At 40.4% G+C, this 14,885-nt stretch overlaps 1 protein-coding gene and 1 long non-coding RNA gene across 2 annotated transcripts; one reads left to right on the top strand and one right to left on the bottom strand.

Moving 5' to 3' along the window:
* Nucleotides 1-52: 52 nt before the first annotated feature.
* Nucleotides 53-10,429, bottom strand: LOC110519996 (U3 small nucleolar RNA-associated protein 4 homolog). Its single transcript, XM_021596940.3, has 17 exons — nt 10,242-10,429; nt 9,679-9,847; nt 9,275-9,463; nt 9,083-9,167; nt 8,829-8,918; nt 8,494-8,705; nt 8,091-8,265; nt 7,894-7,985; nt 7,624-7,720; nt 7,392-7,456; nt 7,073-7,195; nt 6,494-6,650; nt 6,226-6,332; nt 6,015-6,110; nt 5,665-5,850; nt 5,320-5,430; nt 53-400 (listed from the first exon to the last, which is right to left on the bottom strand). Exons 2-17 carry the CDS (start codon nt 9,835-9,837, stop codon nt 284-286), a joined length of 2,061 nt encoding a protein of 686 aa, XP_021452615.1. The 5' UTR covers nt 9,838-9,847; nt 10,242-10,429; the 3' UTR covers nt 53-283.
* Nucleotides 9,990-12,950, top strand: LOC118959932 (uncharacterized). Its single transcript, XR_016491238.1, has 3 exons — nt 9,990-10,478; nt 11,465-11,520; nt 11,820-12,950. It is a non-coding gene; the product is annotated as an uncharacterized LOC118959932 (long non-coding RNA).
* Nucleotides 12,951-14,885: the final 1,935 nt, after the last annotated feature.

The following is a 14,885-nucleotide window of genomic DNA, read 5'->3' as shown; positions in this document are numbered from 1 at the left end:
CCTAACCATGCATGATTGACTGTCCTTGCGAAAAATGACAAAAGTCTGTACATTACAGTAAATATTTTATTTATTACTGTATCAAACAGTCTTTACAAAGCATGGGTCAGGGGTGTAGAGACAGGCTGTGCTCCAATTCCCTTCCCTGCTCCTGAAATGTGCAACTGGTCACAGCAGTCGCAATCTTTTAAAATGCAATGAATGTGTGCCCACTTCGGGGAGAAGGATAGAGAATCGAAGGGCAGCCACAAACAAACAAAAAAAACACATCTCTCCCTATTGTTTATGTGGCAAACTTTTTCTGTCTGACGGGAGCAGGTAGCTGGGATGTGATGGCCAGGAGGGGGCGCTCCACCATCACCAGAGACTGGTCATCAAGCAGACTCACAGACAGCAAGTCCTACACAGGAAACACAGAGGATAAAGAAACTGATTTTACCCATTATCACATTTATAGAATCTAAACACCTCATTATTGTATATTAGAGGTCTAACGGTTCACCAAACCCACGGTTCGGTACGTATTGCGGTTTTGGTGTCATGGTTCGGTTTCGGTACAACAGGAAAATTAAATGCCATTCACATTGTTCAGCATTCACAATGTTCCTGGTATTGTCTGTTGTGACAGGACTGGTATGTTGTAAGTGTCCACTCTGAAGCTGCATTTGTAATAGAGGTCGACCGATTAATCGGAACGGCTGATTAATTAGGGCCGATTTCACGTTTTCATAACAATTGGTAATCATCATTTATGGACACCGATCGTGGTGGATTACATTGCGTGGCAGGCTGACTACCTGTTATGCGAGTGCAGCAAGGAGCCAAGGTAAAGTGCTAGCTAGCATTAAACGTATCTCATAAAAAACAAATCAATCTTAACATAATCACTAGTTATGGTTGATGATATTACTAGCTAATCTAGCTTGTCCGGCGTTGCATATAATCGATGCGGTGCCTGTTAATGTATCATTGAATCACAGCCTACTTCGCCAAACAGGTGATATAACAAGCGCATTCGTGAAAAAAGCACTGTCGTTGCACCAATGTGTACCAAACCATAAACATCGATGCCTTTCTTAAAATCAATACACAGAAGTATATATTTTTTTAACCTGCATATTTAGTTAAGAAATTCATGTTAGCAGGCAATATTAAACTAGGGAAATTGTGTCACTTCTCTTGTGTTCATTGCACGCAGAGTGAGGGTATATGCAACAGTTTGGGCCGCCTGACTCGTTGCGAACTAATTTGCCAGAATTGTGCGTAATTATGACACAACATCGAAGGTTGTGCAACGTAACAGCAATGTTCAGACTTAGGGGTGCCACCCGTTAGATACAATACGGAACGGTTCCGTATTTCACTGAAAGAATAAACATTTTGTTTTCGAAATGATGGTTTCCGGGGGTTGACCATATTAATGACCTAAGGCTCATATTTCTGTATGTTATTATATTAAGTCTATGATTTGATAGAGCAGTCTGACTGAGCGGTGGTAGGCAGCAGCAGGCTCGTAACAGCACTTTATTGCATTTGTCAGCAGCTCTTCGCAATGCTTCAAGCATTGCGCTGTTTATGACTTCAAGCCTATCAACTCCCGAGATTAGGCTGGCAATATTAAAGTAACTATTAGAACAACCAATAGTCAAAGGTATATGAAATACAAATGGTAAAGAGAGAAATAGTCCTATAATAACTACAACCTAAAACTTCTTACCTGGGAATATTGAAGACTCATGTTAAAAGGAACCACCAGCTTTCATATGTTCTCATGTTCTGAGCAAGGAACTGAAACGGTAGCATTTTACATGGCACATATTGCAATTTTACTTTCTTCTCCAACACTTTGTTTTTGTATTATTTAAACCAAATTGAACATGTTTCATTATTTATTTGAGACTAAATTGATTTTATTGATGTATTATATTAAGTTAAAATAAAAGTGTTCATTGTTCATTCAGTATTGTATTTGCCATTATTACAAATATACAGTGCCTTGCGAAAGTATTCGGCCCCCTTGAACTTTGCGACCTTTTGCCACATTTCAGGCTTCAAACATAAAGATATAAAACTGTATTTTTTTGTGAAGAATCAACAACAAGTGGGACACAATCATGAAGTGGAACGACATTTATTGGATATTTCAAACTTTTTTAACAAATCAAAAACGGAAAAATTGGGCGTGCAAAATTATTCAGCCCCCTTAAGTTAATACTTTGTAGCGCCACCTTTTGCTGCGATTACAGCTGTAAGTCGCTTGGGGTATGTCTCTATCAGTTTTGCACATCGAGAGACTGACATTTTTTCCCATTCCTCCTTGCAAAACAGCTCGAGCTCAGTGAGGTTGGATGGAGAGCATTTGTGAACAGCAGTTTTCAGTTCTTTCCACATATTCTCGATTGGATTCAGGTCTGGACTTTGACTTGGCCATTCTAACACCTGGATATGTTTATTTTTGAACCATTCCATTGTAGATTTTGCTTTATGTTTTGGATCATTGTCTTGTTGGAAGACAAATCTCCGTCCCAGTCTCAGGTCTTTTGCAGACTCCATCAGGTTCTTCCAGAATGGTCCTGTATTTGGCTCCATCCATCTTCCCATCAATTTCAACCATCTTCCCTGTCCCTGCTGAAGAAAAGCAGGCCCAAACATTATGCTGCCACCACCATGTTTGACAGTGGGGATGGTGTGTTCAGCTGTGTTGCTTTTACACCAAACATAACATTTTGCATTGTTGCCAAAAAGTTAAATTTTGGTTTCATCTGACCAGAGCACCTTCTTCCACATGTTTGGTGTGTCTCCCAGGTGGCCTGTGGCAAACTTTAAACAACAGTTTTTATGGATATCTTTAAGAAATGTCTTTCTTCTTGCCACTCTTCCATAAAGGCCAGATTTGTGCAATATACGACTGATTGTTGTCCTATGGACAGAGTCTCCCACCTCAGCTGTAGATCTCTGCAGTTCATCCAGAGTGATCATGGGCCTCTTGGGTGCAACTCTGATCAGTCTTCTCCTTGTATGAGCTGAAAGTTTAGAGGGACGGCCAGGTCTTGGTAGATTTGCAGTGCTCTGATACTCCTTCCATTTCAATATTATCGCTTGCACAGTGCTCCTTGGGATGTTTAAAGCTTGGGAAATCTTTTTGTATCCAAATCCGGCTTTAAACTTCTTCACAACAGTATCTCGGACCTGCCTGGTGTGTTCCTTGTTCTTCATGATGCTCTCTGCGCTTTTAACGGACCTCTGAGACTATCACAGTGCAGGTACATTTATACGGAGACTTGATTACACACAGGTGAATTGTATTTATCATCATTAGTCATTTAGGTCAACATTGGATCATTCAGAGATCCTCACTGAACTTCTGGAGAGAGTTTGCTGCACTGAAAGTAAAGGGGCTGAATAATTTTGCACGCCCAATTTTTCATGTTTTGATTTGTTAAAAAAGTTTGAAATATCCAATAAATGTCGTTCCACTTCATGATTGTGTCCCACTTGTTGATTCTTCACAAAAAAATACAGTTTTATATCTTTATGTTTGAAGCCTGAAATGTGGCAAAAGGTCGCAAAGTTCAAGGGGGCCGAATACTTTCTCAAGGCACTGTATATATATAAAAATTGTGCGATTAATCGGTATCGTTTTATTTTGGTCCTCCAATAATCGGTATCGGCGTTGAAAAATCATAAATCGGTAGACCCCTAATTTTCAACCAGGTGGCAATTTACTAATTGTGAAGTCGTAAATACCAGTTGGATGCATTCATGTGATTTGAACTCATTGAGAAACACTGATTGGCTAATGGCCAACCAGCTGCATCAACCATAAACTAAAAGTACAGCTTCATGCTTGTAAACAAATGAAAGAGTTCAAAAAACAAATTGCCTTTTATAAATAGTGTTTTGTTGTTGCATTTAACAGCTGAAAATGCTGTTACGAGGCAATTTCCTTAGTAGGTGACATCAGAGGTCACCAAGTGGGAGAAGTGGGTGCTCAGCATGATAAACGAGTTTCTCTACTTATAATTACCAGTTGGAGAGCCATTCCAAGTGGATTTTTCCCAGTCGTATGTGGTAAATTCCCACTTGGTTACAAACACACTATGACACTGCCTCTTCTCAGTGCCAGATTTGCTCGTGACTCTCATAAAAGGAGGCGTGTCTGTAGCACGGTACATCTCCCACTCCAGAGTAATGTGATGGGCGGTCAATGATAAGCAAAACACAGCATTGGCCAATTCCTTGAAAACGTTGGCTTTGGTTTGCTGAATTTGGTGCAAGGGGGAAGCTGGTAACGTGGCTTCAGCACTTTTACCAGGTGCTGAAACCCCTATTCTTAACCACAAAGAGGCACATATCTGTGGCTATAAACCAAAGACTGTAAAAAATATATATAATTATAAACTGGGTGGTTTGAGCCCTGAATGCTGATTGGCTTACAGCCGTGGTATATCAGACTGTATACCACGAGTATGACAAAACGTGTATTTTTACTGCTCTGATTACGTTGGGAACCAGTTTATAATAGCAATAAGACACCTCGGGGGTTTGAGGTATATGGCCAATATACCACGGCTAAGGGCTGTATCCGTGGTATATTGGCCATATACCACACCCCTCGTGCCTTATTGCTTAAATATAGCCTACCTATCGATCTTGTAATTTCTTTGGACCGGTCAAAATCAACTGCTTGAATGCAGAGGGGAGATGATGTGTTGTTTCTTTGCTCTGGAAGACTGGGGCGATGTCAATGTAAATGTGACAACATTTGAGGTGTTGGCAGCAGCATAGGCTATTCTTGTTGAGCGTGGAGACATACTGTTAACATTTTATCCACAACTCTCTGTCAATCATCCTTGTAATCGACTAGGAAGTCTAAATGTTCCCAAACTGGAGAATCTTCCTCCTGGTTTACCACCCCCACCACCGTACAGAGCTACATTAGTTCCCGGCTGCACCTCACAAAAGGACAGTTTGAAACATGCCAATTAAGATTAGAATTTTGATTATGCATAGGCTCTTGTTGTTTCAACAGAATAGCCTGAAAAAAAATTTTCAGCTCAGATTTACTACGCTATTGTTGTAGACCCATGCCTCAAGTAAATCTGAGCTGAAAAATTGTTTCAGGCTATTCTGTTGAAACAATAGGCATAGTGTTTTTATTTGTATGTATTCATTTGGGTTCACAGAGACTGAGCCAAGGTCCCCCATCAAACAGTTTGGTACGAATATGTGTACTGTTACAATCCTACTGTATATAAGATATATCCAACAGAATCCTGATATTGTCCCAGTTTGGGTTCTACCTGGCCAGACACTCACCTGGAAGGTTTTACATATTTTGAAAGCATGGAGATGACTGGGCCTCTCCTGCTCTGATAGGCTTCTGAGGGTCATCTGATTGTAGAACTGGGTCTTCTGGTCAGGGAGGGGCTGAAAGGGAAGAGGGTGACAGTGTTAACCTCACAGGCCAGTAAAAGCAGGTGTATTCTAATGATAGTCAATATGACCCATAACAGGCCACTTAACCAACACTGTTCCTTTAATAGATGAAAAGGCTCAACCGAGAAGGACTGCTAAAGGCCATTATGACAAGGACATTGATGGATAAACACTAAAGAAAAACAAAAAAGAAGGATGTCTGTAGGAGAGATGCAGGTTTCTTACCAGACTTTGGTCGATGATGCAGAACATGTGCATGTCGTGCAAGAGGATCTGTTCAGGATTTTTAGGGTTGAAGGTCACGTGGGTGACGGGTGTGTCCCGGTCCAACCACAAGTTGTGAAGCCCCTGCTTCTGAAGCTTTCGGCTCCAGTCTGTGTACTGCTTCTCCACTATGGAGTACTCAAATATCTATAGACATGAACCAAAGAACAGTCAGCATATCTACACGTGTCAGAGTACTAAATCATAAAACTACAGCAGAAATCACAAGTTTCAACATTACTCCTGTTAAAAGTATACTTGAGAGATACTAATATCTGCAGTGGCAGTATGAGAGATGGCATGGTGTTTACCTGTTGGTCAGCGTGCACCATGGTCAGGTTGTTGGTGGTGGGGTGGATCCCCATGGCACTGGGACAGGAACCATACACAGGTACTATACAGTGGAGCTGGAACACAAGAACAGGGTCATGGAAACAGGCTGTCATTGGAAACAGATTACGCTACGTTTAGTCTTACAGAACAGCTGTAGAGCTTGACTGGATCAGTGGAAAACCCAATCACCTTTAGTTTCTGTACATTGTAGACGTGGATCTCACAGTCACTATTTGCTGTCGCCAGCCACTTCCCATCCACACTGTTAGTCATTAAGTGAATGGGCTGTCTGGATCCTGGAGAAGGAAACAGCAAAGTGAGGCCATGTTACCAAAAACAGAGATTAGGTTATCCAGCACAAAGCTTTGGTTTTTAAGTGAACATCAACATTGCAGTTTCAACAAGCAGTTTGCCAGTTGACAGGTCAGATAACCAATACTGCTGATGATCCACTGACCTGACTTAGGCTTGAGGGTGTGCACATACTTGCACTCAGATTGGCTAAGGGCAATAACGAGGACTGATGATTGGCTGGAAGCAGCAAACAGTTTGGAGGAGTCTGAAGAGAAACACAGCTGGTGTGCAGAGCGCAGGATCTTTGGAAGCTTGGGTACCTGGGGAGAGACAGATTTGTTATACTTATCTTACTGAACAACGTACGAGGAGAACAAGACTGGGCTCAACCAGCAATGTTAGCATTTTAAACTGATATTTTAAAGCACTGACAAATGGTGCCATCTACTGGGTGCTTAGTCTAAATATTAGAGTGAAATTATTGCCCAGTCAAAGCTGGACTATCTGAATGATTATACATTTGACTGTCCCTTGGGAGAGTGAAAGCACACAATCTATTTTCAGATTCAACAAGCTCAAATGACATTCAACTAGAATAAACAGGATTTTATGAATTAGTCAATAAATTAAATGGGATTTGTGTAGCAGATCAGCAAACCACTTTAGCAAACATGATAAAGTAGGTGAGGAGGCTGATTGTGTATCTAACATAATGGAGAACACAATCAAGACTTGTTTATACCTTGGTTATACTGATGTCGTTATTGTCCGTCTGCAGCCTGTAAAGACGCACACTGGACATGGTGGAGTAGGCTAGCCATCCTCCGCAGGAGGACAGAGCACTGCAGCAGATATGATCCTCACCCTGAAGGCAAATATCACAGAAAAACAAAACTACAGTTGGAGGGTTTCTTCAGCATTACATAAACTCAGACTATGCCACTCAAATTCAATGCATACTGTCATTAGATCAGTTAAAATGAAACTCCCAAAGGTGAGGTGATTTTGGATCGTTCTACAGACTGAGGTGATAAACAGCTGTATGCAGGAGAAATGCCTACCTTTCTCTTGAGATGGAGGAGTTTCTCAGGTTTCCTCTTCAGAGGCAAGCTGTCTCCTGGCTTCCCTGAAAGTTAGAGAGATGGGTTGTCAAATACAGCACACAATAACTATACCCATTAGACAAGTGTGATAATCATTCCCCTTTGTTTGAAAAGTTGCTACAATAATGTGCATGATATTGACTGTATTTTCCCATCTCCCTCTTTCCATCCATGTGAGTGAGATTCTCACCATGTCCATCACTCTCTCCCAGTCTCCACAGCTCCAGCTGGCCAGGGAACTGGAAGAGCAGTAGCCCTGCCTTCTTTGCACAAAATACTAGATTCCGCTGAAAAGAACAGTACAAACAGGATGAAATCAAGATTTTTTTGTGCAATTCTACAACAATCTGTTCAATGTTAATATGAACATTCTGTTGAATTCACTATTCAGAATCTATGCAATTAACATTATTTGCAACAGCTCTGATGCCAGAGTAATTTCTACTAGTTCTGTACTCACATGGGGAAACTGGATCTTGCGAAGTGCCGAAGCATGTGACCTCTCATCAAACTTCTCCAAGAGGGGTCTCACTACAAGCTGGGTATCCATACCTGAGGAGAGAATGTTTTCATAATTAGTAATGCAGTCAATATAGAGCAGCATTTGTTGTACTACAGTAGCATTTCCCCCTTATCCATTTGAACATTAGCACTGACCTCCAGAGACGATGGCGGTCTCGATCTCAGCCAGGGCTCTGACATCATGCGTGTGGTTCTTGAAGGTCCTGGTTCTGACCCACTCCTTGTCCTGCTGCTGCTGCAGAGTAGGAGCAATGAACTGGAACTGGATCACAGTACCCTCTGACGTCCCCACCACCACGCTGCTCTCATCCTGTCAATCACACACAAACCAGTCTACAAGGAAGCTCCACTCTAGTCAAGCCTACGAATTCACATTAGTTGGGTCAAACAAATCATGTTCACCTGCAACATATGAATTCAAACAATCAGAGACATCTACATTCTCTAGGACCTCCTAATAAACAGAGGGCAACAATCTGGAAGGAGGGATAAAATATTGGTAAAGGGCAAGTGTCCATCACATTGAACACCCTCTCACCTTGGAGACAGACAATGCCAGCACATCCCACTTGGTCACCAGGTGTGTTTTGACGAGCGTACCGGTGTGTCCGTCCCAGACTTGGACCTTCCCAGCAGAGTCACCGCTGATGATAGTACAGTCTGACAGGAAGACTACACTCCAGACTACAGTCTCCCGACTCTTAGAGCCTCCAAAGCCCCGATCCACCAGGAGCCTCTGTACAGCACGACCTGAAACAACAAACACTGGAGGTCAGGATCAAACAAGTCCAAAATTGGAAACCTATCAAAAATGCACCGTGGTTAGCATACTAACTGCCTGACAATATTTTCACATGGCTGTTCCGAACTCACCCGTCGGGACATCAAAGACACGGATCATGTCCATCATGCCAGCAGCAATCTGTGTGCCAGAGGGGTGCCAGGAGAGGGATATGATGCGACCTGAAAGACAGGATTACACAGTTTAAGCTGCACTAGAAGAGGTCAGTTGTCAACACAGCTGCAACCCCATTGACAGCAAGGATGACAAAACATATCAAGAAAGGTTGTAATGTAAGGAAGGAACAAATGTTTAGACAAGTGAATCAATACCCTGTTCCACTCACCTTTCTGTCTGTCCAGATTGCGCTCAAACTGAATGCTCTCTTCTAGTACCTCAAACAACTTCACTGTCCCATCTTCACATCCAATCTAACATGATTAGAAAAAAATACATCATTAAATTCCATCTAAAGTCAGCATGAAAAACACAAATTCCAATATTTTTGAAAGGACACTATTACAGAGATGTGACTGACTGCTAAGTGTGCCCCCTGAGAATTGCTGGTGATGGTCCAAATGGGGCCCCCGTATGCCTCCAGGGAGTACTTGGGTCTCAGGTTTTCCAGATCATATTCTGTGATCTCTCCATTTAGGCCAGCACTGAACAGGCGTCCTCCAACCCAACACAGGGCCTCGATTGACCGGGAGTCCTTCCCTGGAATAACCTGCAGATTCCAAAACAAGTGTTAATTAATGGCAAGTGTGACTACCAACCGTGGGTTTATTTCTGTCGACAATGTTAATCAACAATAAGCATCAACAATGTCCTAAGGAGGGAGGTGTAAAGCCTTTTAAGTGTGCTATAATGTAGACTAAGGATCAAGCATAATGTGTATTTTCATTCTGAATAGGCCATACATGTATAAAACGAGTTACTAACCTTTTCCTGGAAATAGTGGTCTGCGAAGTTGAAAATCTCCACACTCCCATCCATTCGTCCCAGGGCCAATCTCTCTGTGTGGGCATTAAATGCCATAGCTCTGATGGCAGTTGGCATGTAGTCGAAAAATCGAACCCGGTGCACTTTAAACTCCCCCATTGTCACTAATCTAAGAAAACAGTTAGATGCTAAAATTAAGAGGAGTAAGAGTTTTGCATGGAAGTCATTATTGTTATGCAGTTAGCTAGCCTCGTGCCGTTTGTTAACTACCGACTAAACTGTCATAATGTGATGCAAGTCATAATTTGAAACATGTAAGCAACAAAATGGCTATCTAGCAACTAAAAAAAAAAATCGCACGCTAATTAGTTCTCGTTAGTTAGCTAAATAACTAGCTACGTTACTTGGATAGCTAACGTTACGTTAGCTAGCACACAATTTGGCTGGTAAACTAGCTGCTCGTTTGACACTGAAAGAACACCGCTTGCCTATGCGCAAATCATTATATTGTTGACATATAACAATTTACAATGCACATACAAACAGTTAAAGAAAACGCTTACTTTTATCGTCCCTTTCTTTAGTATTTTCTTCACTTTTACCAAACATGAATTCCTATGTCCACACGTCGAATTACAGCAACCACGTTGGACACCTTTGAACTGGAAACGAAAACCACTACATGCAAGTGACGCGAATGTGCGCCGGATGAAGGTGGTACCTTCGTGGCGGGAAAAACATGAAAACAAACAGGACTTTTTTTTATTTTTTATTTTATTAACAACAAATCAATACAGAAGGTACATGAGTGAACACAAGTATATATAGATTATATACAATGGACAATCGACCTAGGGGCTACAATATCACATTACAATTACACAAGGACCTTAAGGGACATAACTTACATACACTTATAATTCTAACAGCATTTTTGTTAGTAGAGTATTTAATATTGTCTTAAAATACAGTTCAATTTCTTTTTGTAGGGTAAGAAAATGTGTTTTTTGTTTGTAAATTGACATTTGTGTATATGAAATTTGGCCAAAAGAACAATGAAAATAATTACATAAAAATGTTTCATCTTAAAACAAACAGGCCTTTTTTTTTTTTCTTCTTTTTTTTTAAATTAATTTCAAATCAATACATAAAGCACATGAGGGAACACAAGCATACATAGATTACAAACAATAGACAATCGAGCTAGGGGTACAATATCACATTACAATTACACAAGGACCTTAAAGGACATGCATATACTTACAATTCTAACAGCTTTTTTGTTAGTAGAGCATTTAACTGTCTTAAAATACTGTTCAATTTATTTTTGTAGGGTACGAAAATGTGGTTTTCTGTTTGTAAATTTACATTTGTGTATATGAAATTTGGCCAAAAGAATAATGAAATTAATTACATAAAAATGATTCCGCTTATTTCTTTCTATTGTATGTAAAGAATCCAAACAGTATATCTCTCCATAATAGTGTAAAATCTTCATAAATGTGTTCAATTATAAACCTACTGATGTCTTGCCACAGTTTTCTTACATGCATACAATGCCAAAAAAAGATGCACAACTGTTTCTGGGTGGTCATTACAAAAGGAGCAATTTGAGTTGATGTTTTCCTTAAACTTCTTCATATAGTGGTTGGCAGGATAATATTTATGAATAATTAAAACAAACAGGACTTGTCAGTGACAGAATTAGCGTTAATGCGTCATTATATTTACCTAACAATATTGCATTGTTGCCTGTGTTGCATCTCTCTTCTCCTCCCCTGGATAGTGTTTCAGTTACCTTTCTGCAAGCAGCACAATGGTTCAAATTGTTAAAACTTCAAGGTAAGACTTCTCAATCAATTGAATTCTTATACATGGTCAATTCAGAGAAGTTTTGTCTGTCTCGTCGCAGAGTATGAAAACATGCAGGATAGTATAACTTCCCTAGCTAGCTAACTATTTCATTTCGTCAGATGGTTATAAACAGAGTCTGATATGTTGAGAGACAGACAGCATTGACACTCGCAATCAGTCAGCTGTAGTGTATGAAAGATGAATTTCATCATGTTTAGTGACAATGTTTGATGTCTATGTATTTGGTGAGAACATCTGTTTTTACTCCCCTATCCATCCCTGTCCAGTGTGGATGGACCTGGTCCTACTGAGTGGCTGCTGGTTGAACTCCAGGGGGAAATGATGTCCAGGCAGAACTCTGGATTGGCTGGGAACCTGGTGGGAGATCTGCTCTACACCAAAAAGGCACTTGACAACATGGCACTATAATGCAGTGCTAGTACACTCTTCTGTTACCTCTTTCCACTCAGAGATGTTGTGTCTTGTCTTTACTGTGCTCACCTGTGTCCCCTCCCCAGGGTGTACCTGTGCTCATTGTGGGACTCCACATCCTCTATGGGAAGGTGGTCAAACTGGAGAAGCCCTTCGCTGTCCTGATGAAACAACTCTGGCCTCCCACAGGGGGAGAAGGTTCCCATGGAAATCAACCAGCAGAACCCCACCACCTACTCTATTTCCTCCCTCATCAAGAAGAAGCTCATCTTCAATACTCGCCCAAAGCCCATCATCACTAATGTGCCCAAGAAACTGTAGTGAAGTGCTTGGTCATATGCATTATAGGCCTCACTGTCGCAAAACACTTTTAACTGGAAAAAAATGGACAAGTTCAGATAGTCCCTGTTGCAGTCTGTTTTCTTCCGTTTTGTGCCTAACGACCTTGACCCTGGTCACCTCTATGGGAGCAAAGGACATGCCGCACTCTTAATGACGCCAGACCCACAAGTATGGAGCACCCATTGCAAGACTGTACTTGGGACACACTCCTCTGGCTTGAGGTTATGGGACATCTGAAACTAGGCTGTGTGCATATTTGTTTTGTTATGTCAGTGGTTACACTGCTGGAATTTGCTTAACACTGTGGTGTATTATTAAAATATCTTTGTTATTGCACTTATCAGATGACAGGATTTAGTAATGTCTTGACATGACATTTGTACAGTGATTACTTTCAGATGGGGGGGGGAAGAAATCACCACAACAGTCGAATGAGAATATTTTTTTATTCAGATAAAAAATACATTTTTTTTCAACTGCTGTACAAGTCGGAAAAATAACTGTTTTGATTTGAAATTCAAAACCTTTTCCAACAACATGTCTTGCCTTCTATATTTAAACATAATTAAATATATAGGTGGCTACAATACTTTATTTTCAGCTATTACATACCAATAAAATGTGTATTTTATGTTGCAATAGCCATATGCTGGTGAATGATTCTGATTTTTTTTGTACCCTACTACTGTATTAGAAATACTATCTTGGTTTACTACTTTTACATGACAGTTATAACTAACTGCCTGTTCTAAATCTACATGAAGCATCATCCCTAAATCATAATAGGGATATTGGTGATATGAGTGATGTCTCGTCCATGAATCTACAAAAAGACAAGTGTGGCAATGTTGAACACTAGAGACCAAACTACACTGAATAACAGATCATTGTGCTAACTACATCACATTGTAAAAATAATGTAAAACGCTATTGTTTCAGGAAATGTACAAATCCCATAGTTCCTTTTAAATATAGGTCTATTCTTAAACCCATAATTCTTGTACATCTTCAAAATATCTTTGAATATATACAATACACAAAATATATTACTTTGCAATATACTGTGAAACATTGCCTTTATGTAACATTGAATGTTGTATGAGCTGAGATACCATGGTTTGTTCGATAGGCTCAACAGTTGTTCTGCGGCATTGAGACACCTTAGAAAAGTCTGGCATAGATTTTCAGTCACAGACGTATTGAATAGTTACATAATTATATTCAAAACAATTATAAGACTGGGTTTTTTCATGTCAGATATGCTTACATCATATGGCTAGACATCTACAGTCACTCAGCATTATGAGACCGATTGATTTGTTGTCAAACAGTGGCAGGCTGTATCAAGGAAATCAAAAATTGCTGACAATATTGTAGACTGAAAGCAGATGTTCAGCCTGATAGATAGGCTATAACAAAGATTGTATTTGACATCTCCACACCACACAAACGAATGTCAGACAACACTGTCACAGTCGTCTCTATGGTGTCCTTGCCTCTCATTTCTTCACATAATCCAAATATGTCAAAATCAGAAGACTCAAATCACCTTTATTCGCCAAATAAATGTACACATACTCATAATTTTACTTGCTGATATGGTGCTGCTAGTTTACACACATCATACATGTGCATAGAGAGTCTTATTACACAGTCACCTGACATACACCCTCAGGAGTAGAAAGGGAAAGGTAGGCCACATCTACATGTTAAGACAGATGAATAATAGAGATTAGTTTGATGTCTGTACACAATTCTAAACACTAAGTTCAGTGTTCCAGCATTCAGTACTTATTCCTTAAAGAGGACCAAAGGGGTTGCAAGCATCCCTAGCCTCCTAGTGGCTGTTTATGGGAGGTCCCTTCTTGGCATGCACATAGAAGTGTAACCATAGATGTCCACCATTTTTGCTCCATGATGGCTGAAGGGACCAATTCATCCAGCCACACAGTACAACATTTCCCCCTCTGTGCCTGGCCACCCCACCCCACCCCACACTACACATAATCTCTCTGGCTGGCTGGCGTCTCTTAATGGCCTTGTGACTCCAACATGTTTTCCAATGTACTGCCTAAAACCAACCCCATTAATGACCACAAGTAACTGAATGAAACACTTGTGCAAATGAGGGATGCAAAGTATATTGAAAGCAGGTGCTTCCACGCAGGTGTGGTTCCTGAGTTAATTAACAATTAACATCCCATCATGCTTAGGGCCATCATGCTGGGCAGGCTAATATTTTGGCTACCATGGCTATGCCATCAGTGGTGTAAAGTACTTAAGAAGGAAAGGAAAATAGTCCAATTCATGCGATAATCAAGAGAACATGGCTGGTCATCCCTACTGCCTCTGATGTGGCGGACTCATTAAACACACGTTTCCTTTGTAAATTATGTCTACATGTTGGAGTGTGCCCCTGGCTAACCATAAATAAATAAAAACAAGACAATGGTGCTGTCTGGTTTGCTTAATATAAGGAATTTGAAATGATTTATACTTCTACTTTTTCTTTTGATACTTAAGTATATTTTAGCGATTACATTTACTTTTGATACTAAAGTATATTTAAAACTAAATAC

Source organism: Oncorhynchus mykiss, chromosome 1 (genome assembly GCF_057628025.1).
Source record: "Oncorhynchus mykiss isolate SJ-2025 chromosome 1, ASM5762802v1, whole genome shotgun sequence".
Lineage (NCBI taxonomy): Eukaryota > Metazoa > Chordata > Actinopteri > Salmoniformes > Salmonidae > Oncorhynchus > Oncorhynchus mykiss.
Note: the sequence above shows the minus strand (reverse complement) of the source record. Positions and strands in the feature narration are given on the sequence as shown.